The 24,618-nt window shown below is 42.2% G+C and overlaps 1 protein-coding gene across 1 annotated transcript in view; it reads right to left on the minus strand.

The window, feature by feature from the left end:
* trabd2a (TraB domain containing 2A) overlaps positions 1-23,527 on the minus strand; it is a 60,130-nt gene extending 36,603 nt beyond the window's left edge. The window contains exons 1-2 of the mRNA XM_060863679.1: positions 23,033-23,527; positions 21,376-21,936 (exon numbers count right to left, since the gene is read on the minus strand). Of these exons, the coding sequence (XP_060719662.1) occupies positions 21,376-21,936; positions 23,033-23,137 (666 nt within the window). The 5' untranslated portion in view covers positions 23,138-23,527. The remainder of the gene's footprint in view (positions 1-21,375; positions 21,937-23,032) is intronic.
* Between the last annotated feature and the right edge of the window lie 1,091 nt (positions 23,528-24,618).

The following is a 24,618-nucleotide window of genomic DNA, read 5'->3' on the forward strand; positions in this document are numbered from 1 at the left end:
TTCAATTAGTTCTACTTCTCTTCTTTTTGTTGGTCCTGTTTCAGGAGCTCGCTCTTGTCTCACCATGAAATTCTCCTGTGTTTACCCACTGGCCCAGCAATGTGCCCACAGCCCCTGATTACACACACACACACACACACACACACACACAAACTCTCTTTAGATCATTCTCAATAGCCCTCCCTTCAACAAAATAACAAGTTTATTTGTTTCTCAACAGGGAAAAATCAATCACGCCGCTGGCTGCCCCCCCGAACAACGCCGCACTGTGGCGCTTTCAGCTTTAGCATGAATTTAAGAGAGTTCCCTTTACTCTCTCTCTCTCTCGCACACATACACACACACACACACACACACTTGTTGCTTCTCTCACACACTCTAGTGCGGAAGGACTCTTTTCATGTTGTGTGATGACACTCTCTGGCCCTGGCAGCCATTGTTTCAGGGTCTCGTCCAGGCCAGAGGGCGGCAGATGCCTTCTCATCCGGGACAAAGAGCCAGCTCTCCCCCTCCAGTCGTCCTCTCCTCTCTCGTCACTTTCATCCCTCGCTCATCAAAGCGTCCTGCTCTGCATTTGAAAGAGGGCCGGCTTTATGCCACTCAGATTAGCCTATCGCCACCCCGCCGTCCACAAAAAAACTTTTCCCATCTGCTTCGGGGCCGAGCCCCTTTCAGCATCTTAAATCACGGGTGGGGAAGAGGAGGAGGGAGGGGTGCTCTCTTAGAGAATGAAGGAGTGAAAGAAACGAAGAGTGTGTGGGGGAGAGTGGGAGTGGGATAGAAAAGAGAGAGAGAGAGAGAGAGAGAGAGAGAGAGAGGCAGAGAGAGAGAGAGAGAGAGAGAGAGAGACAGAGAGAGAGAGAGAGGAGAAGAAGAAGAGGTTCTGAAGAGAGTGAATTACATTTCTTCCTGTGATCTGCCTCTATGGGTTCATTTATACACACACGCACACACACACACACACACACAGACACACACACAAATACACACATGTATAAATACCTATGGCACAATATATCAAAGAATGGTGGCTGTATAAAAGTCAATAATTCTTTGTAATGGAAATCGCTACTTCTCCAGGGCAATAGAAAGCAAACAAGAAAGTAAGTAAGTAAGCAAATATAACTTCACCTTACATTCCCCCAAGCACCCCGAAGACAAAAAACAATATAGGAATTTACAAAATCTAAAAACATTTAACACAGTAAGAAAATATCTTCAGGCAGAATTGATATTATTTTTCTATACGGATTTTACTTTGAAGCACAATGCCGAGACACACCAAGCCTAGATCGAAGGTCTGGTTAGAGAACTGTGAAATGTTGTACTTGATTGTGTCACAAAATAAACATCAACACCGAACTCATTTCTGCTCATTGTTTACCTCCATGTCAAGGGGACATTAGTCTGTATTAGACTGACATGAATGTTTTCTGTGAAAAAAAGCTAAAGCGCTTTTAAAAGCGGGTGTGTGTGTGTGTGTGTGTGTGTGTGTGTGTGTGTGTGTGTGTGTGTGTGTGTGTGTGTGTGTGTGTGTGTGTGTGTGTGTGTGTGTGTGTGTGTGTGTGTGTGTGTGTGTGTGTGTGTGTGTGTGTGTGTGTGTGTGTGACGGTGGCTTAGTGGTTAGCACGTTCGCCTCACACCTCCAGGGTTGGGGGTTCGATTCCCGCCTCCACCTTGTGTGTATGGAGTTTGCATGTTCTCCCCGTGCCTCGGGGGTTTCCTCCGGGTACTCCGGTTTCCTCCCCCGGTCCAAAGACATGCATGGTAGGTTGATTGGCATCTCTGGAAAATTGTCCGTAGTGTGTGATTGCGTGCGTGAATGAGTGTGTGTGTGTTCGCCCTGTGATGGGTTGGCACTCCGTCCAGGGTGTATCCTGCCTTGATGCCCGATGACGCCTGAGATAGGCACAGGCTCCCCGTGACCCGAGGTAGTTCGGATAAGCGGTAGAAAATGAGTGAATGAATGAACCAAGCAGGAACGAGTGATGGTCACTTTCATCTCTTCACTCATCTGGTGTAAGATGAGGGAGTCAGTGCACATGCACTAGAATTACTTACCGAGGGAAAGCTAGTGGAGCAGGTCGACCTGTCAGCGTGTTAAGTTTCCAGCATGGCAGTATGGCAGGCTGCCTAATTCGTCTTTATTGTTTTTTTTTTTTTTTACTTATTTATCTCCAGGTTGACATGCACCACATAGTGTAGTGACTCCCAGAAGCAGGCAATTCAAAATACTTGGCCAAGCACCAAGACCAAATGAAGGCTTCCATCTCTATCGCGGTTAAGTCAAGGCACGGACGAAAAGGTATAGATGTTATCTGGGAAACTAAAGACTTTATGCTTTGAGTGAATACAAGACCACTTTAATGGACTCGCAATCCTTTTTAGATACAGGGACGGCTCGAGTGCAAGTCGCCTTAATGGAAGAGGTTCACGGTGTGCTTTTTGCTCAGGGTCACACTTTCCCTTTCACGTTTATTTTGCTCATGCTCCCTCTAGCCGTCCTTGGTTCTGACAAGACAACCTACACACAGGCATCAGATCTGAGATCAGATCATTGTTACAGAGAAACCACGACCAAATTCACTCTACTACCTCCTAATACGATGTCGTCTCCGCTGATGGACAGCGTCACACTTCCGTGCTAATGGACTTACCTAAATGGGTTTAACCTCTCTCTCTCTCACACACACACACACACACACACACACACACACATCACATCACATCACATCAACCATTACACCACTACGGAGTGCAAACAAGCAAAGGAAAGACTCAGTGACATCATCCATGTAAGGATTTCCCCCAATGCCCACCACCAGATTTTTGTGGTCACCCCAAGATCACAAAAAGGATCATAATGGAATATAATGTCATGAAGATTTTTTTTGTTCGCAGTAAACACAGTGTTAGCATTGGGGTAAAGTTTTAAGCGGACATGCTGTGCTCAGGATTTGCAGCCTGTTTGCTCAGGAGAATAATGGGAAAGTATGGAAGAGGTCTAATTTAAACCAGACCCATGTGGATAGGAAGGGAGGATAAAAGAAAAGAACTCGAGAACAAATAAGTGAGAAAGAAAGAGAGAGAGTGAGTGAGAAAAAGAAAACCGGTCTGCTGTTAATGGCTTTGGTTATTTATTAGGCGTATTATGTGATAGTACAGGTTAAAGATTAACTTGGGGGGAAAGAAGTGTTTTATAGGCTGGGAGTTTGCTGGAGGGCTATTGGGTAGAAGTTAATACTACTCCTCAAGCGTAATTTCTTTTTACAGTAGTGACTTTTTGCAACACTCACACTCACTCACTCACTTTCTACCGCATCTCCGAACTACCTCGGGTCACGGGGAGCCTGTGCCTATCTCAGGCGTCATCAGGCATCAAGGCAGGATACACCCTGGACGGAGTGCCAACCCATCGCAGGGCACACACACACTCTCATTCACTCACACAATCACACACTACAGACAATTTTCCAGAGATGCCAATCAACCTACCATGCATGTCTTTGGACCGGGGGAGGAAACCGGAGTACCCGGAGGAAACCCCCGAGGCACGGAGAACATGCAAACTCCACACACACAAGGCGGAGGCGGGAATCGAACCCCCAACCCTGGAGGTGTGAGGCGAACGTGCTAACCACTAAGCCACCGTGCCCCCAGCTTTTTGCAACATCTTGGCACAATTGCTAGTTTTACAAATGATCTTTGACGCAGTTATGACCATAAGTGGGAAATCTGGAGCTGGTCGTCATTCTTTCCTGGACTAGCCATGGTGTCTCATGGCTGTGTCTCCATCCACTGATGTACAACTTCACACTCCCTTGCTAATGATCTTGCCTGATGGCGTTAACCTTTTTCTCATGACTTTGGTACATTAGTTACACGTTACGTATTAGCTTTGATGAAGTTATGAACAAAAATCCGGTGATCTGCAGATGGTCATCCGTTTTTCTAAGAACTTTACTACTGTTTTCGTTTTCTGTAAGAATGCTGCTTGAAAACCAGCTCTCATAGTCATCCAAGGTCACCCTAGAAGCCAAAATCCACAATCCCACACAAGCAGCTGAAAGAGCGCTGAGAAACCAACATGTTAACCATTCTTGTGTCCAAATGGGAAGATTTACACAGATGGATGACCATGCCAGTAGTCCTGGAAGTGATCGCCGGTGTTAAGGGAACTTTCTCAGATACATCTCAGTTTATTCCTTTGGCAGACGTTTTTACTCAAAGCGAGTTAGAATCTAATCCAAGTGTAGAGCTTGGATTAGCAGTTGAAGGTTTTAGGTCTTGCTCAAGAGCCCAATCGTGGTTCTTTTGGCAGTCTAGAGTACTTTCCAGACAGCTTAACTCTTTCAGAAAACACATGTCAGCAGAAAACCAGACTAAAGTTCTGCTTGCCAGTCAGAAGATGAACACGACCGGACTGAACAAGAGTCATAAACGTCGAAATACACCAACAATGTTGATGCTGGATAAAACCTGAGCCATATATTCAAATCAAACCAGTTTTATCTGTCCAGACTTTACAATGGTGAAGAAAAACTCCTTGGGATGATATGATAAAGAAAACTTTGAAAAGAACCAGACTCAAAAGGGAACTAATCCTCTTCTGGGTGATACCAGATAGTATGATTATAAATCATTACTCTATATACTTATTGTATAATAAAAAGTCAAACAGTAGAAAGTGTGTTTGGATGATGTACAGTCTGAACTTCAGGGTCTTTATTAGTACAGCAGCAGCTATTAGGTACATCCAGGTGCTGAGACGATCCACAGAAGACGGGTTAAGATTTTGAGGAAGGGTAGATTTTTAGGTTATCCACTTGGAAGCATTGCTGACTATAAGCAGAAGGTGTCAACTATATAGAAAACACTACACACTAAAGTGGACTACACATCAGGCGGCAGCAGCAAGAATGAACCATCAGATACTTTTCTTTTCTACAAATTTACATCAGTTAGATCAGTGGTCCCCAACCTTTTTATCGCCGCGGACCGGTCAACGTTTGATCATTTTACCGCGGCCCGCTGGGGGGTGGGGGGTTGCGTGGGGGGCCGTGTTGATTGTTTATATTTTAGGTTGTTTTGATTTAATAATTTTAATATAATTGAAATTAAACAGGGGGCACGGTGGATTAGTGGTTAGCACGTTCGCCTCACACCTCCAGGGTTGGGGGTTCGATTCCCACCTCCACCTTGTGTGTGTGGAGTTTGCATGTTCTCCCCGTGCCTCGGGGGTTTCCTCCGGGTACTCCGGTTTCCTCCCCCGGTCCAAAGACATGCATGGTAGGTTGATTGGCATCTCTGGAAAATTGTCCGTAGTGTGTGATTGCGTGAGTGAATGAGTGTGTGTGTGTGTGCCCTGTGATGGGTTGGCACTCCGTCCAGGGTGTATCCTGCCTTGATGCCCGATGACGCCTGAGATAGGCCCATGCTCCCCGTGACCCGAGGTAGTTCGGATAAGCGGTAGAAAATGAGTGAGTGAGTGAAATTAAACATCCCTTCAAAATAAAATACAGTTACACCAAAAAATGAATATAAAGTGATTTAACATTTTAACTCACTACAACGCTAAATCAATGAGAACCCTGAGCTTGTTTCTTTGCAACGAGACGGTTCCATCTGGGGTAATAGGAGACAATGACACCCGAAGTGTGTTGCTTATGTCCAGTTTATTCTGTTGTTTTGTTTTGGTTGCCGTCACTGCAGAAAACCCCGCTTCACACAGATAGTATGTCGGAAATGGCAATAGGGATTTAAGTGCTGTGGTGACAATCTCAGTGTATTCCGCCATGACTTTAATCCAGAACACCGGCAGAGTTTCTAACTTTCTAATGACGTCTGTTTCGTACTCGTTTTTGCTAATTTGTGGGTTAAATTTGAGCAAACACAATATACACGTACACCAAGCACTGTTAAACATGAGAAAGTACCAGTGAACAGAGAGAAGAGCGATACACACCTTCTCTCCACCAAAGCTACAACGCCACTGCCGCTTGCAGCCGCTCAGCTGCAGACGTCACTTAAAACCGGCTCGATATCACGATATTTTGCGCATGTGCGGTATTGGTGCGGCTTTAGGTGACGTCTCTCAGCTCCGTTGACGTCTCTCAGTTAAACTCTCGTCCATGGAAAGTCGCACAAACCCGAGAGAAATACACCACAGTAAATAAAATGGAAATAATTTAATGTTCCTTGGGCGGCCCGGTACCATTTGGTCCACGGGGGTTGGGGACCACTGAGTTAGATGACTTGAGGAAACAACTTCACAGGAACCGGACGCAGAACCTAGATCGACTAAAGTCGAATGCTGGATTCTGTCCGATCTAGAAGAACGAACTGCTGAAATACTAGCTTGAAAGAAGGCTTTTGATATATAACTGTGATTACATGTTAAAAGAGCTGCAGACCGAGCAAGCACTGAAAGCATTCGATCGTTTCATGGAGTGCACAGAGCGCTCAGTCTTTCAACAGCAGTTTCTCTTCTGGGCCTGAAAAGACAGACCTGTCATCGCTGTGTGTCTGAGGGAGCCTGGCTTATACACACACACACACACACACACATACACACACACTAGTGTAGGTCAGACAGGGTGTGTGAGTTTGCTATCTTAGTGGAGTGTGAGCTTTGATCCTCCAGGCACTCTGCAGGTCCTGCCTCCGCGAGCTGACCCGTGCATTCCACGGGAAAACGCTGATGGCACCAAGATGCCTGGATTACTAGAGTGTGTACACACACACACACACACACACACACACTCACTTACCAGTCATTATTATACTCCAGCAACCTTTTTCTTAGAAATCAAGGCACAAAGGCAGAAACTGAACAGCACAATTTAGGTTTATAATTAAGACAATATTATCAGTATCATAATAAAATAAAGTGAGAGTTAACGACTCTCACACTCACACACAAGGTCTATATGGTTTTGATATGAAACTATGCGGGTCTACAGAATATCTGAACACGAGACAGAAAAAAATCTTTGTGTAAAGTTTGTGTAAACCAGGAATGAAGGATTAGCTGGGTTAGCAATACAGCACATTCTCTCTCCCAGTCGTTATCATTATTAAAACACACACACAAACATAAACATTTCAACTACATTTGTTCGCCAGATTCAATCTTACTGATGTCTCGGTGGCTTGTCTGTTTCTATGGCAACAAACACAATATCCGTTCTAGGCATGAGAGAGCGAACACAACAGATTTCCATACTTCTTTTTGCCTGGAAATCCCAGAAGAAGGAGTGGTTTTTGTGCCTGTCAGTTATGGAAGGAAGACACTGTCTTTGAGCTCTGAGCATTGAAGGAATTGTAGCCTTTTTGTTTATCACTCATTGTGTAAAGCATGTGCTTTGTGCCTGTTTTGATGCCTGTCAGTCCTAATAGGAGGTGTGGCCTTGATGCCTGTAAATTCTAGTCAGAGGTGTGGCCTTTGTGCCCCTCAGTCCGAATAAGAGGTGTTGCCTTAATGAAAGTGAAAGTGACGTGACATACGGCTAAGTACGGTGACCCATACTCAGAATTCGTTCTCTGCATTTAACCCATCCAAAGTGCACACACACAGCAGTGAACACACACACCATGAACACACACACAGCAGTGAACACACACCCGGAGCAGTGGGCAGCCATTTATGCTGCAGTGCCCGGGGAGCAGTTGGGGGAGATTCGGTGCCTTGCTCAAGGGCACCTCAGTCGTGGCCGGCCCGAGACTCAAACCCACAACCTTCGGGTTACGAGTCAGACTCTCTAACCATTATGCCGGTAGGCCCTATTAAGAGGTGTGGTCTTGCTGCCTTGTTAGTCCTAAGAGAAGGTGTAGCCGTAATGTCGGTCAGTCCTAACAAGAGATGTGGGCTTGATACCTGTTGGCCCTAATAGGAGGCGTGGCCTTGATGCCGGTCAGTCCTAAAAGGAGGTGTGGCCTTGATGCCAGTCAGTCCTAAAAGGAGGTGTGGCCTTGATGCCAGTCAGTCCTAAAAGGAGGTGTGGCCTTGATGCTTATCAGTCCTAAGAGGAGGTGTGGCCTTGATGTCTGTCAGTGCTAACAGAAGTCTTAATGCCAGTAGGCCCTAGTAAGACATGTGGCCTTGATGCCTGTTAATCTCAGTCATGACCTTTCTATAAAAAACACTGTATAGTTTCAGGTCAAATCAAAACAATGAATTAAATTGGATCGAATCAGATGAATCAGATGTGTCACAAATCAAGACTCACAACAAATCATCTTGTAGGGGAAAGACACAAGCTTGTAGCAATGAACATGTTTGTGCATCTCAGGCCTATCAGCAGAAAGTAAATACTAGAAAACTGTCATCCTACTGTATCATACTAGAAAACAGATCGAATTTAGTCAGGAAGTGAGATCATTACAGGAGGTATTATTCATCTCATTAGAAGTTGATTGTCTGTAATCTGACCTCACCATCTGGTATTGTCTGACATCAGGTGTCTGTGTGTCCATCAAACGAGCTGCACAGAAACCACAGCATTGTTTGACATGCTCTTCAGTGCAGTAGAAACCATGTGAGTTAACGGCATGGCGTATTATTTTAAATGAGAAGTGTTGTATTATGTTAAGTGAGTACAAACTGCGGCTTTCAGTCTGCCATCGCCACTTATCAACCTGAACCTCAACACGTTCCCACTCACTGCATCCATACACACTACACACACACACACACTCGTACACACAAAACCACCTTTCTGTTACATCTCCCTCATACTTTAAAGGTCCTCGCTTTCCTTCGTGCTCGGCCACAGACAAATATTTAGCCTGTCAGGGGGAATCAGTATCAAATACAAAAGCATGGCAGCCGAACCCAGCCCACATCGCTCAATCATGCAGCATGCCAGACCCACAGGATTGTGGGAAAGCAGTGTAAAGGTGTTGGTCATTGACAAACCCTCTAGTGTTTTATTCCCTCAACCTAAAGTTTGTCCAGACTGAACACAGAAACCGGCTTTGAAATATAACTCAGAAATATAAGAATGAAGCACTCAGACGTGTGGTAGTCCACAAAATCACCATAGAGCAGCATTTACAAAACAAACCGAACACGAGGCAAAGGGAAAAACATTAGCATTACTTCAGCACGGCGAGATATTTGCCTGGCTATCTAAATTAACTTAAAGCGGCTAAACTGTTAAGTTACATTGGTATTGTTTTTTTTCGGGCTAGTTTGCTAAACATATCTGTGTTTATTGTTAAGAAATTGACCAAATGAATAACAAACAAAAGTTGACATATTAAGGGAGTTTTTCCTGTGCGTTAAAATGTGCTTTAAAGTTTTATCCGAAACTAAACTAGCCACTCAACGTGGCTAATCCTAGCTAGCTTCTGAAATTTGAAAGTATTTGTTGATGAGAGCGGTGCTTTTTTCAATACAAAAAGTACACTGCCAATGAGCTCAAAGTGGTTTATCTTAGCTAGCTCATATTACATAACACAAAGCTAGCACTGAGGATTGTTTGCTAGCCAGAATGTCACTACACATCCCAAACCTTATGCTAAATACAATTCGCATAAAACAAATGATAACAATTTACAAGCTAGCTCAAAAGGTCTTCCAAGATTTGTCAACTGTTTGCAATTCTCACAAACCAAATACACCATGTCCACAGCTAGATTAAAATGGCTAATCTGACCTAGCTATTACGTTGTTAATATCATATAAAGTTAAAATTCCTGTGACAGTTTGCTAGCCTGTAATTCATGCTGCCAACTACTTTGAGAAAGCTCGTTTTGTTCTGTTTCTGCGTTCTGCATATCCGAGTGCCTATCCGAGTGCCGAGTGCCATAGCCTTCGTTCTGTCTGGTTCTACCTCAATGTTGTGTTTTTTTTATCTTCTGTTTGCTCTGTAAACACAAAGGTCATGCAAACAAGATTAGCTGCTACGCCGCAGTCGTAAGCAATTGAATTCTTCAACGATGTACAACCCGAACGTCAACCCTTTGGACCGAGCTACTGTGGCTTTCTTGTTTGTAGTGTGTACATCCTGCGATAAAAATACACATGTACGGAGAAGCTTGGATAAGAATTCGCTGTGTGTGTAGTGGAAAAAAAAACTACAACAACAAATAACCCAGTCCCCCAGCCACCCCCACATACACACACATACACCATCCTATCGGATGCAGAAGCGCATGCGGTGTAAAATGATCATCCCTCAGTGGTTTCTTAACCAACTACAAAACTAATGTAGACATCGCAGATCTGCCTGCCTAGCAAACCACTAACGCCAGTCAACAGCACATAAATACAGAGAGAGAGAGAGAGAGAGAGAGAGAGAGAGAGAGAGAGAGAGAGAGAGAGAGAGAGAAGATATACCCAGAGCTTAGCTAGCCACTGGATTTTGGTCTTCCTTTAAAACACACTTGAAACAGTTGCAGTATAAATCCACAGGAACCAAGGGAGCTTGGCACGCGCTGGCACTCTATGGAAATGTATTTAAAAAGCAGCTTGCACGAGCTTAAATCAAACAAACGGCAAGAGTCATGAAAACGTGTGGCACGAATAAGGAAAAGACAGATGTGCTAAAGGTAGCAGCAGCTCGAGTGAGAAACGAGAGAGAGACAGAGAGAGAGAGAAAGAGGGAGAGGAGAGAAAACAGAGGGCTTCTTGTCGCTCAGCTTTTTACGAGGTTGGCACATGGAGGTGGACAAAAAAAAATCCCCCATCCCCAAAGACAAACACACTCCGGGTGTAAATGACCCCGAAAAACACCCGCCGTTTCATCTGGGCGTGTGGAATTTTCTCCAAGCCAGGACAAAAAGTAAACAATACAGGGAGGGGAGTGAAAAAAAAAGGAGCGGGGGCTCTGAAGGGGGTGGGGGAACTCAAACAGACACACACACACACACACACACACACACACACACACACACACACACACACACAGTCAGTTAGAACTCAGGCCAGACAGGGAGAACTGGTGGAAACCCACAACCTCTCGTCTGATTCACTTTACATGTGTTTAAGTGGTGAGGGAACGAAGCACCGAGACTTCAAACAGCACTGAGTGGCAGCGTGAAACGGGCTCCGACGGGGCTGTTTTTAAAAGGGACTCCAACACGCATGCATGAGCTTTCGGCCCCGTAGAAGAGGCCATTGTGTAACGGGACCTGAGAAGGAAGAATGCACAAACTTTGACTCGTCGCTTATGGTTATCTATGTAAATAGGTCAAATTTTTTATTAAAACGATTTAATCTTATGTCCGATGAGCTCATGTCTAGCGCCTATAACGACGTAATAGTTTCTGATGAAAAACAGAAAAACATAATTCAATTTCAATAATAAATGTAGCTACAGGATCATCGTCACAATAAGGAGAAACTTTTCACAGTAAAATCTTTCACTCTTTCAATTGTTGAATTTTGATTTCAGGATTTTATTGTGCCATAGTTTTATTTGAATAACTATTCCTATTTTATAGCAGGACAGAAAATATATATTTTCCTATATACATTATTATACATTAACACGACTGAGTATCAAATAAAGTATTTGTTTTGTTTTATCAGTAATATTAATTTGTTTCATTCGTATTAAATACATATGGAAAAGTGTGTGTGTGTGTGTATGTGTGTGTGTGTGTATGTGTGTTATGTTTGTGTCTGTCAGGAAGTCTGTCAGGGCAGCAATAAGTGGCTCAACAACTAGAAGTGTGAATTCACCATCTGTTTTTGCTACATGCTAGCCATGAAACTCTCTCTCTCTCTCTCTCTCTCTCTCTCTCTCTCTCTCCCTGTCGTCCGAGCTGTGTTCCCACTGAGTATTTCTCTCCTTGTCCTATTAATCACGTCAAGTGAGTCAGCTGGCCAGGAGTCAGCAAGCTCTCTCTCTCTCTCTCTCTCTCTCTCTCTCTCTCTCTCTCTCTCTCCGTCTATAAGAAGCAGCTGAAGGCATGCTAGTGTACACCAGCCTCATAGGAAGCTCCCTATAATCTAAACAAGTGCACTTAACAAAGACATACCTATATAGATCGGAATAATCCAGATAAACGCTAAAGAAAGGTCATCCACATCAAATACAACACAAGGCCAATTGGATAGTTTATGCTTAATTTTAAGAAAGACCGACTTTACTCAACGTTGCCTGAGTTATACAGCTAGCGATATAGCTAGTAGTAGATGTTTATAACTACCGATAAGCATCTTACCATATTGTTTTGCTCAATAAAATAATCACACAAAAGGTTCAAACAGTTTCACATAACAAAAACATCACCACTGAATGCTGTATAGCTGAATACTGTAGTGGCAGCCATTTTGAAACTGAAATCATTTGTTTGAACTGAAATCATCAAAGTTTGGCCATTCAGTGTTTGTGTTATGCATCATGTAGGAGGTTATTAGCACTAATCAGCATTTAGTTTATGTTAACTGACAATTAGAACGATAATTCAGTCAGCTCAAGTCTTCTCCATATGTTGTCATTTCGAATATCACTGGACTGCATGCTTTAGCATTAATTAGCATGTTGTCATGATCCCTGCAGCTCAAACCAAATGAAATAATCTCAAATGTTAATAAGTGGCACTGTATATGTATGTAGAATAAAAATATTTAGAAAAACTACACCATTGTAAACAGGCTAAGCAAAAACCACTTGATCTTGCATGTTTGTTGCACAAGATTGTATCAGAGCTACGAGGCTCATGTAGGCTAGCGCTAATTACCATGTTTTGCATGCTAACTTTATTGGTGGCCATTTTGAATTTGAAATCACTTTAGAAACATCATCACAGCTGGAGAGCTACAAGACTCATAAAGCTAAGTAAAGAGTGAGTTAGCACTAATTAGCATCACGTTAACTGAGTGCTAAAACAATTAGCATAAACAACACCACTTGAACAACAGTCACCGTTATAAGTGGCATGGTTTTTATAGAGTAGATTCAAAATGCTAAAAATATTATATAGTAATATATTGTATGTTATAGTATTGAACAGTAGCTCTATTATTTTTTATTTTTAAAGCATAATATAGTAATGGTATTATATATTGAAGTCCTAAAAAAAAAAACCCTGTAATTTTGTGAAATATTTCAGAAAGGAATTGTATAATAACGCACATGTAATTTTCAGTAAGTGTGTGATAACTAAAGTGCTCTTTAGCATCCTTTGTTAGCTTTTTCTGTTAGTTAATGGTAATATGTGAGAGCAGTAGTCCGAAACCAGTCGAAAGAATTGGGGTCCAAATGAATTTACATATGTTTACAACATATTTTGTGAAAATTTCTGTCAGATGAATCAAAACGTAATTATTCAGAAGTTTAAGAAGCATCAACTTTTAAGACCAAATTTAACCTCACAGTTTCACCTGTGTTCCAGAAAACTTCTGACTAAAGTGCATCTAAAAGCCAAAGGCAACAGGTACAAATCCCAGCACACTGCGTTGTTAACGCTCACAGGGCACTAATGCATTAGCACGTTAAAGACCGGTGTGTGTCTGCCAATGAGAGGACAATAGAGGCACAGCTCACACACTTGGTAATTGGGCAGAGTCATTATGGGTCGACACAAATGAGTCTCTCAGCAGTTGTTTCACTGCAGGGGAAGAACAATGGGGCAGGATGATGCATTTTATAAAGCTCTCACTGCTCCTGGAACAGCACTATATATCTATATAACACGGTATATACAGCACGAAATGAGGAATTAATACAGTGAGCTCAGAGTCACACATTGTTCTGATTGCGTTTATTTCATCTGTAGGTGTGATTACTGACACGTCCAGACTACCGGATTGTCAAATACTGTACAGATGATATTAGTGTCAGAATTTGTTAGATTCTTTTTTCCCTCAGAAATCAAACTTTCATATAAAAAACAAAAAAACAATATGATCTTCAACATATGTTTTTCTTCCTCATGAAGTGGATCAACAGACATAAAAAATAAATATGTAGTGATCTTATTAAATTAAGTGGTTAAACTGCAGCACCTGGAAAATTGTTCTCGTTTTTTCCCCTCCTTTTACCATCACAATCTTGCTTTTAAAAAATAAATAAATGAATAAATAAATAAATAAAAAGCACATAGTGACCCATAAGAGCAGTACATCAGGTACTAACACTAATCTTTAATCTGTTGTTCTTGATACTATCTACACGGTAATAGCTGATATGCATCTGGGTCGTTCGTTAATTTTAGCTCTAAAATGAATATCAAACAATCAGCAAATGTGAACTATGAGAGTTTGTTTGTAATATAAAGCCAAAAACACTAAAAGTCCACGATCACAGCGTACGTAGCTCCATAAGGCTACCACCGCATTACATAAGCCTCTATTAAAAACAATACACGTTTACAGCTAAACACTTTCACGCAGGTGTTACGGTGGAAACAGACGTGACAAAAAAACAGTCTCGTCGACGCCCAGCCACTCGCACACACAAAGTGTTTTGTTCGACTTGCAAGCACTCATGGAAAACGACGGCGTTGCCAGCCATTCCGAAATAAAGTATAAAACGAGCGAGTCTGCTTTAATGGAAACGTTCCATTTAACGCTCGGACAAGAAAAGGTCACGACTCCACACTAGCGTAAATAACACAGCAAGTTATTTATGTAACGCATATTAGGCATTTGAGAAAGGCTATGAGTTCATAATATCTTTAATTACATCTGCGTCTGGCCTGGATGATGTTGTTTAGTCCTGCTTCATTTGATCGCGTCGACTTTAATCTAGGTTTTTATCACAGTCTTGATCTCGGTTAGCTATCGGCAAGACCGAGGCTTTGATACGAGTCTCTGGGTTGTTGTTGAACGTTTAATTCTGCACCTCATTGATTAATTGTGTTTACGTATGGAACCGAAATGGAAAATAGAATTTATGTCTATTGCTACTGACTATATTTAGTCCATGAATAAGTGTGAAATTTACTCAGAGAACATTACTTCTTAAAATATACTTGCCGCTTAAAATCTCACCCTTGAAGTGGAGGATTTTTCTTTAGTTACTTTTTCTCTCTTTCTGAGTTTGGATGCTGATCAGATTAAGGATTAAGGGCGGTCGCTGGAGGACAGCTGGCCGAGGATGCACGTAGACACTCCTGGCTCTGATAACCTGCTGTGAGAGACAGGAACGTCTCCTCTACGCTGCGAATGCTAGCTCAGCTGCACAGAGAGCGAAAGGATCTCGCATAGCAGGCTTCCTTTAATCTCACTCAGACATCTGTAAATAGAGACAGACGTCTCGTTTCATAACTTCATCTGGAGCCGTTGCCGAAAACGCAACAAGAGCCCCGGAGCAGAGACGTGTGCCGGCGACTGTGCAGCTTGGCACACTGGGTCACTGGTTTAAATCTCAGATACGGCACAAGTCCTAATCTCAATTACCTGCCCCTTTCTCTAAGCTCTGTCCTTCAGCAAGGTGCTTAACCTCTGAAGTGCTTGTGGGCGGCTGAAACGTGACACCAACGCCTCATTCCTCAACCCCCGCTCCCTATCCTGCATTAGTGCCCTGAAAAACCTCCCAAGACTCTTCACTGATCCTTACTGGGTTTATTTCAATAGCTCCATTGACGCTGATACGGGTAGACGGCACATCCCAGCTATCTGATACCGTGAGTGCAGTTGCTGGCCACCGATGTGTACACGAGGTCCTGGTGGAAGTGAGGGCGTGATAGTATACAGGGCACAAGGTGGAAAATCATACAAAGTATACAAACAACAAATCTCTGAGCCAAATTTTTATATGACTGATCCGAATTTGGGGGGCATGGTGGCTTAGTGGTTAGCACGTTCGCCTCATACCTCCAGGGTTGGGGGTTCGATTCCCCCCTCCGCCTTGTGTGTGTGGAGTTTGCATGTTGTCCCCGTGCCTCGGGGGTTTCCTCTGGGTACTCCGGTTTCCTCCCCCGGTCCAAAGATATGCATGGTAGGTTGATTGGCATCTCTGGAAAATTGTCCCTAGTCTGTGATTGCGTGAGTGAATGAGAGTGTGTGTGTGCCCTGCGATGGGTTGGCACTCCGTCCAGGGTGTATGCTGCCTTGATGTCCGATGACGCCTGAGATAGGCACAGGCTCCCTCACAAGCGGTAGAAAATGAATGAGTGAATGAATGATCCGAATTTGCTGCCTCTTTCTGTCCAGTCATCATGAGCATCTAACTGTGACACATGGGTAGAGCTAGACATGGTACCAATCATCAATAAATTGACCCAAAATATCTCTGGCTTGAAAGCTAGTAATGTCAATGTAGTGAATGTTTGCCAATGATTCCTAATCCACTACACAAGGTGTATGTCTAATCCACTACACAAGGTGTATGTCTAATCCACTACACAAGGTGTATGTCTAATCCACTACACAAGGTGTATGTCTAATCCACTACACAAGGTGTATGTCTAATCCACTACACAAGGTGTATGTCTAATCCACTACACAAGGTGTATGTCTAATCCACATTTAAATTAGACCGACTCCCAAACATCTTTGTGTTCACTTCGCTGTAGTTTGGAACTTTGCTGTACTCCAGCTACCAACAATGAACCCAATAGTTTAAACCCAGAGAAATAACCGAGTGTATTTTACCTCTTGAAAGGACATTATCTAATATTCAGCAATTGAAAAATGCATACTGGATTTTTGTTGTATTTGACATATTGTGGATTAAAAATATTGGCACCCTTGGGTTCAGCATAGGTAGGTTTTTACCAAAGTGTCATACGGTCTTTATTATACAGTATAGGCTTAGAAGTGATGTTGGCTGCAGGATCACAGTATGAAGTGCAGAAGCCTCAATCAATCCAGCAGGATTAAAACATATCACTGTCTGTCTGAAAGCTTTGGAAGAGCATGAATGAGAATACGCAGAGACAGGACATCGTGAAATTAACCCACATTTTGTCTAAAGTAATAAATCCAGACAGATCCAATTCAGTGGTCTTGAACTCACTGCAGCGTCAAAACAACTGTCTGCACTTTGCAATCTTAGTCAAACCTCCCTATAAACTCGCCAACATTACCCTCTACATTACTCTCTTTGCCTAAGATGAGCTGAATTGAAACCACCTGTTATTCTACGTCTTGATCATGCGAAGTCTGTTTAAACAGCGTGCAAATCTGGCCAATGCGAATTATGATTTCTGTATGGAGTTGGTTTACTGCTGCTATTTTTGTTTCCTTTGTAATCATCAACCCCCTCAGGGAAGAACAGCATTATACAATCCGTCTCAATCTGGGTATTTGACTCTAAGCACATGGACGAATTATTATCACTACCCAGAATTCAGCTCACCACAGAAAAGCAAAACAAAACAAATAAATGGTGTAGTGAGTGTTTTGTTTCCGCTCTTGATGGAAATATCGGTCATTTGGATTTAATCTGATTAGTGAGAGCTTTGGATATGTATTCCTGCTCTGGCTAAATTCCCCAGAGTGTATGGCTCCCTGCCTAAATACTACCAATACAAAGAAGACCACTGCTGTTTTGGAGAGTCTAAGCTCCAGTGATTTCTAGGCATTTCTCGCAACATACCATCAAAAGATCTAATGGGGATATGACGGAGAGACACGACGACTGACAGCAATCGGTCGATCAAATCGATTCAGGTTCAATTCAACCAAACAAACGCGATAGACTAACAAAAACATTTGCAAACAACCACATTTGTGAAAGACAAAATAGATAGAAAACAACCACATTTGCGAAAGACAAAATGTTTTGGCTTTTTCTGATTTTATTCAAAGAATCTACTGTATTCTGGAGCTGGATGTATTTTTATTCATTCTGATTTAGGAAATTTTTATAAATGAAATATCAGAATCCAAAAATTCTGAATTTATTTTTTTGGTCTAGTAGATTTTAACAGACAGCATGGAAAGACAGTGTCTCTCACCTTAAGAGTTAAATAATTGTGTTGAGAAATTGAATAATATCCTTAATTCAGTAAAAATGAGCAACATCTCCAATGCTGTTGATAACAATAGCATCCTTTTCCGATGCTTCAAATATCTCCAACATACCAACTGTGTTCTCAAACTTCAACGTTTTAGTAATAACATCTTGGTTAAAACGAGATGCTCCTTGAAAAAAGATCAGACAAGTTCACAAAAAATGTGAAATATAAGATCAGCTGGAACAAAAAGTCATATTTGACCTGCTCCCACTCTGGGGTGCAAAAACTTTTAGATTTTTAGCAGTTTGTCATATTTACAGTATTGTCAAAAATGTACTGTTTCTGGATTGGTCAGGACGATGTAAAGAACTTTGTTCATCCTCAGTAACCACAGTTAAGATTCAAGGTGAATCCAGTGCCAACCCCAGGAACTCTGGGCTTATACCAGTTCGGGAATACAGTCTGGATTGTACACCAGTCTACTGCTGGACAAAATTCACGTATTCATTCACACCTAGCGACGGTACTGTGAAGCCATATCACCTTTGAAAGAGGTGGGAGGAACCGAAGAACCCAGACGAAAGGATGAAAGTCCAGTGACAGTGATGTCCATAATCTTGTATGTTTCATCCATGAAATCTTATTCACAAAGTCAAAGCCCAACTCAGTTGTCTCCTTTTTACTCGACATTACCTGCATTCAGCTGCACTGCATCCTGGGACTTTGTGTCTAACTTCTGAGTCAATGCCTTTGCTACTTTTTGAATTTCTCACAAGTTTTCATCAAAACTGTCAAACTAGGAGGACAACGAGGTTACCACACATTCCTCTGTGTTCCTCTTGGAGATGGATGGAAACTAATCGCGTCATCATTCATCATCACTCTACGCCTCATTACCATCCCTGACAGCAGCCAGACCCTAGAACTTCCCTTAACAGTTTCCAACTCTATGCCACCTACAGCACCTTGATGAGGGCTGCTTCAGGTCTTTGGCTCCTAGTAAATTTCTCCTAATGAATGCTGTCTAGAAGAACCCGAATCCAAGTTCAGCAGCACTCTGAGAATGTGCAGGGATGTTTTGGATGGGACTGGTAGGGGTTTTCTTTGACAACCTAATCATTCTCCTTAATAGACATGGAGACCTTGCACACCACAAGGTCTGGGAACTGAGACATTTCCTGATGGAGATGAGTTTGGACTTTTCGAGTGTCTTATAAAGATTTGTAGCTTTGAAAGAAAGATAATTAACTCTGAAAGATGAGAGGTTAGGTGATGGATGCTAGTTTTGTTCATAACTTTTATGTTCGGGATGGTTCACCATGCAGAAATGGCTTCATTTCAGGAAGTATATCTTTTCATCCCAAACTATAATTATATTGGAAAGCTACTTCCACTGATATTTTCCTGTCTTTACTGTATTATTAGCTTGTTATAAAAATATTATGGCTGCTTTTCCACAATGACAAACATACACAGTTACTGAAACATGACCTTTCATATGCCCCTTTTCCACCAAAAAGAACCGGGTGCTGGTTCAGAGCTTGCACTGGTGCTGGTTCAAAGTTGGTTCCACTGGCGAACCGTCTAAGAACCGGTTTGTCTTACCACCGGCTAGAGAGCATCACAGAGCCGAGTCTGACGTCACTGTATACGAGTCACGTTTCCCAGCAATGTTAGCGCAGCAGCGGCAAACACAAACACATCAACAATTGTGGATATTGCTTTACTGTTAATGCTCATGGCTTTGTGAACCTACATTAACACCCAAATGCGACGTGTACGTGCAGCTCCGTGTAATCTGTATAAACGGAGGTTGTAATCGAGAAGGTACATAACGTTATTTTATCATTAACACAGAAATACGTTAGCCTTAGCATGTAGATACTTACTATCATGTGTGCTGATAATTGATCATATTGCGGTAAAGTAAAAGTGTATTAAACATTAGAATACATAAGGTATATTATCAAATGCGCTAACAGTAGACCCGCCCACAGCTCCTGACGCAAGCGGTTCTTAAGTCTAGACCAGCAACTTTTGGTGCTACTTAAGAACCACTTTTCCTGGTTCAGAGCCGGTGCTTTGGCTGTCGAAAAAGAAAGAACTGGTTCTAAATTAGGCTCCGAACCAGCACTCAAACTGCCTCGGTGGAAAAAGGCCGTTAAAAGCTCCAACAACACTACAACAATCAAGCTGTACTTTTCCTTGTTGAATTAAGATACATAATTTTTGCCACCTTTAGTCTGTTTCATTTGGAAACCTGAAACACAGTAAAACTTAAAAAATGTTAAAACCTTCATTCACCCTAAGATATGACCGATCCTTTGGAGGAATCCTCTGACCAATCGCATCACATGTGGGGATCGACTTTTCTTCTGTTCCCCACTCACAAGTTGATTTTCAACCTGCAACTCTTAGCTACCTTTTAATGTTTGACATGCAAAAATGAAAGATAAACAGAACTGTGGTTTCTTCTCATCCGGTCACATGTAAACTCTCAAGAAATAAAGCTTTGAAGGAAATACAAAAGATTGTTCATGCTTCTTGTTCGTTACTAATGAAGCTCGTATGCCATCTATCGTAAATCAAACACTGGTAAGTGTGAAACTGCTAGACAGGCCACGCCCACAAGCTACAAAATAAGCATCAAGCACGACAAACTACAAGTGATTTGTTGTGACAATGAGAGACAATGAGGTACAGTTTGGTACCTTGATGTCTGGGAGAAATGTCTGCAGAATCAGAGATTCATCTTCCGTGATTGTACTCATTATTAACCTGCACAAGGCAGGAGAAAGTGTTTCAGACAATCTTCAGCCTGTCCTATGATAATAAGAGCAATTACACCGGCAGGACAGAGCTGACTACACGGCACAGACCTGACATCTGTGAGTCCAGCTCTGTGTTTAGCTGTCTGAATGTTAGCTTAAAATTGCCATGAGTAATCCCCTTAGTTCCGTCCCTGTATTAGCCCCAAATTCCAGAAGTTGCTACACAATTTCTGAGCAGCTCTGTGTGCTTTGAAGGACACTCGTAATTGCGGCTGCCTAATAAGCCGACTCCTGCAACAAGGGCGTTTTGAGTCGGGTTCAGACGAAAACCATTACTCTCAAATTTATCTTAATAACGGAAGACACGCCAGGAGCAGACTATTTGTTCAGCTGATAGAAACCCCACACCTGCTGTGGCCCCCTGTCTCTCCACCAGTCACAGCCACTCATCTGCCCCGTGAAGCTTTAAACGCAACACTACGGCACTTTCCCTCCCAAGGCCTTGTAGTAATATTTCAGTGCTGATACTGCAGAGACAGCACTTTGACATGGAAGTTAGCAGAAAATCTGACTGTATCATGTGTTTTTATGCTGCATTACTTTTAGAAAAGGATTTTCATTGGAGTTCTTGTAGTCGCTTGTATGTTTGACCGGTTTGACAAAATCATCATACGCTATTTGTATGGCATCCGAGAAAAAAATCTAAATATTTTTTGTAAGAATTGTACAATTGAACATAACCCACCTGGGAGAAGTTCAACCCGTTGAGAGGATGGCACTGCTCCTCAACCTTCTCCACCGCTCCCGTCTTCTTCTTCATCCTCTCTGCCTCCTGAGCCAGGTAGAGGTCCAGCACTGGAACACCACGCGTCTTAATGTCCGCCTCAGTCAGCGAGTTCACCATGAGCATGACCCATACAGGTCGTTTGCGCTCCCAGTTACCTGCAATGGCGTTGAATAGGTAATCAGCATACAGACCCTTTCCCCTCTGATCTGGAGTCATCCACGATGGCATCATGAGCTTGACATACTCCAGATGCCTCTTCAAGCGGCGGTAAATGTCTCTCGGCAGAACGTCCTGCAGGTTCTCACCTTGCGGTAGCAGCTGGCACCGCGTCAGTGCTGAAATAGTGTACGGGTCAGTGAGGTCCAGTTCAAAGTACACAATATTGCTCTCCTGGAAGGCTTTTTTTGAGTTCTCTGGGATGTAGTCCCAAACCCTTGTGTAGGGCACGTGGATGGTGCCGTAGAAATACGACGGTGGGTCACGCTTAATTGTCCACAGGAAGGAATTGAGCTCACTTTGCTATGAATAGAAGAATGTACGTGATTGTGTCATTATAAAAGAATTATAAATTTGCATTCATGATGAATTTCAGATTTTTTAGTTTATATATGAAAGAATTTGCCATAAATCTGACATTATTATACAATAATATAAGAATAATGACATTATTCTACAACTCAGGCATTACGTCTTTGAGACTTTACAGACTAACTGTAATTGTGCGTGATTGCAAAATATAGGAAATGTTCCCAGCTATAGGAACTAACACTTTTCCCAAATGTTTATTAGAAAGCCGCTAATTGCCGTAATGGGCTGTTAATATGTCATTTAATGCAATACACGTCGCAGGACAGCAAAGATTAATGAACTCTGCTGGACATCTTTACACATTCCATTCGGGTGGAATAATGCAATCAGGTGGGAGGATTTGTACTTAATTTAAAAAATAAATAAATAAATAAATAAATAAATAAATAAATAAATAAATAAACAACAAACACGGGAAGGAAGTTTTTAATATTTTCGGGTTAATGTTGTTTTTGTAGTGTCTTTATTATATTAGGTGAAAATGCACAAATGGTGCAGGAGAACATGAGAAAGTATAAATACCTGATGTCTTATTTACTGTAAAAAAAAAAAAAAAAAACAGCTATATAATAAACACAATGTATTAAGACGATTATGATAATATGACGGATTTATCAGTTTAAAAAGCGTGATTTATTTTTATTTATTTATTTATTTTTTTGGTTAAAGTTAAATAGCTTTTTTTTTTCTTCTAAGCTTGACATTGTAATAAAAATGCACACACTGATTCCAACAGGATGTTTGTGCTTCATGACTCCATGCTCTATACATTTCCTTATATATTTTTTATTCCAGCTCAGGTTCATGAAATGATTAAATAATGATATTTAATCATGCAACAATGAGCAACAGGTTGATGCACTTTTTTTTTTTAATTCTACACTAATGTGTCAAACCTGTGCTGTGCAGTTTAAAATGGCACAAACAACCTTTTAAACCTTTTTTTTTTAATATATAGACATGATATTGATGATGCCTGAAGTCTAAATTGCGTTAATTTCATTCAGTTTTGTTGAAGGAAACCTACCTTCCTGTTGAGGTCGCAGCTCGAGCTCTCCCTGGCGCTCCACTGGCTGGCTTGCATGAGTAGCGCGAGACACGCGCGCATGAACGCGCACCGCGTGAGCACCATTGCGGCTCCGCGCTTCACGCTTTCCGGTTGATCTTCCACGGACTGATATCCCGCTGCTGTCCGCTCTCAGGGCTCCGGTGTGACGGGAATCCGGTGCGTTTCCGCCATGCTGTCAAACGCGTGTCTCACTATCACTGTTTACATGCACGTGCCTTATTTATTTTCCTCTACCTTAAAGAAAAAAAAACTTTTTTTACTATCTGAACTACATGACAGTGGAGTTGGACGAACATCTAAGCAGCCCGGGAACACAGGGGTTGGTATTGTACACAGCTTGCGTCATGCAACAGGTCAGAAACAGGTCCAACTTCAAACCGTGAACAAACCGCGCATCAGCTCCGCGTTTGTCTGCGCGAGGGGAGTGAATGAAGACTGGAGCATCACTGAGACTTACCTACCCCCCTCTCCCCTCTCCCTTCACCCCTTTCCCACCCCGAAGCCCCTCTAAACCCCCCACCTCCACACACCCAGTGGTATAATCTGATTGAAGCATCTCGTGCCCCCGCGGGGCTTTTTGGAGGAGGAGCGCGAGCCATCAGCGGCACCGCGGGGCTTTAACTAAAGCAACACTGAGCTCCCAAACCTCTGTGTGCGTGTCCCAGGAGCAGGAAAAACACCAATACACCATGTTACAACAACACCAATACACCATGTTACAACACCAATACACCATGTTACAACAACACCAATACACCATGTTACAACACCAATACACCATGTTACAACAACACCAATACACCATGTTACAACAACACCAATACACCATGTTACAACACCAATACACCATGTTACAACAACACCAATACACCATGTTACAACAACACCAATACACCATGTTACAACACCAATACACCATGTTACAACAACACCAATACACCATGTTACAACACCAATACACCATGTTACAACAACACCAATACACCATGTTACAACAACACCAATACACCATGTTACAACACCAATACACCATGTTACAACAACACCAATACACCATGTTACAACACCAATACACCATGTTACAACAACACCAATACACCATGTTACAACACCAATACACCATGTTACAACAACACCAATACACCATGTTACAACAACACCAATACACCATGTTACAACACCAATACACCATGTTACAACAACACCAATACACCATGTTACAACACCAATACACCATGTTACAACACCAATACACCATGTTACAACAACACCAATACACCATGTTACAACACCAATACACCATGTTACAACAACACCAATACACCATGTTACAACAACACCAATACACCATGTTACAACACCAATACACCATGTTACAACAACACCAATACACCATGTTACAACACCAATACACCATGTTACAACAACACCAATACACCATGTTACAACACCAATACACCATGTTACAACACCAATACACCATGTTACAACACCAATACACCATGTTACAACAACACCAATACACCATGTTACAACAACACCAA

This window comes from Tachysurus vachellii, chromosome 26 (assembly GCF_030014155.1).
Source record: "Tachysurus vachellii isolate PV-2020 chromosome 26, HZAU_Pvac_v1, whole genome shotgun sequence".
NCBI lineage: Eukaryota > Metazoa > Chordata > Actinopteri > Siluriformes > Bagridae > Tachysurus > Tachysurus vachellii.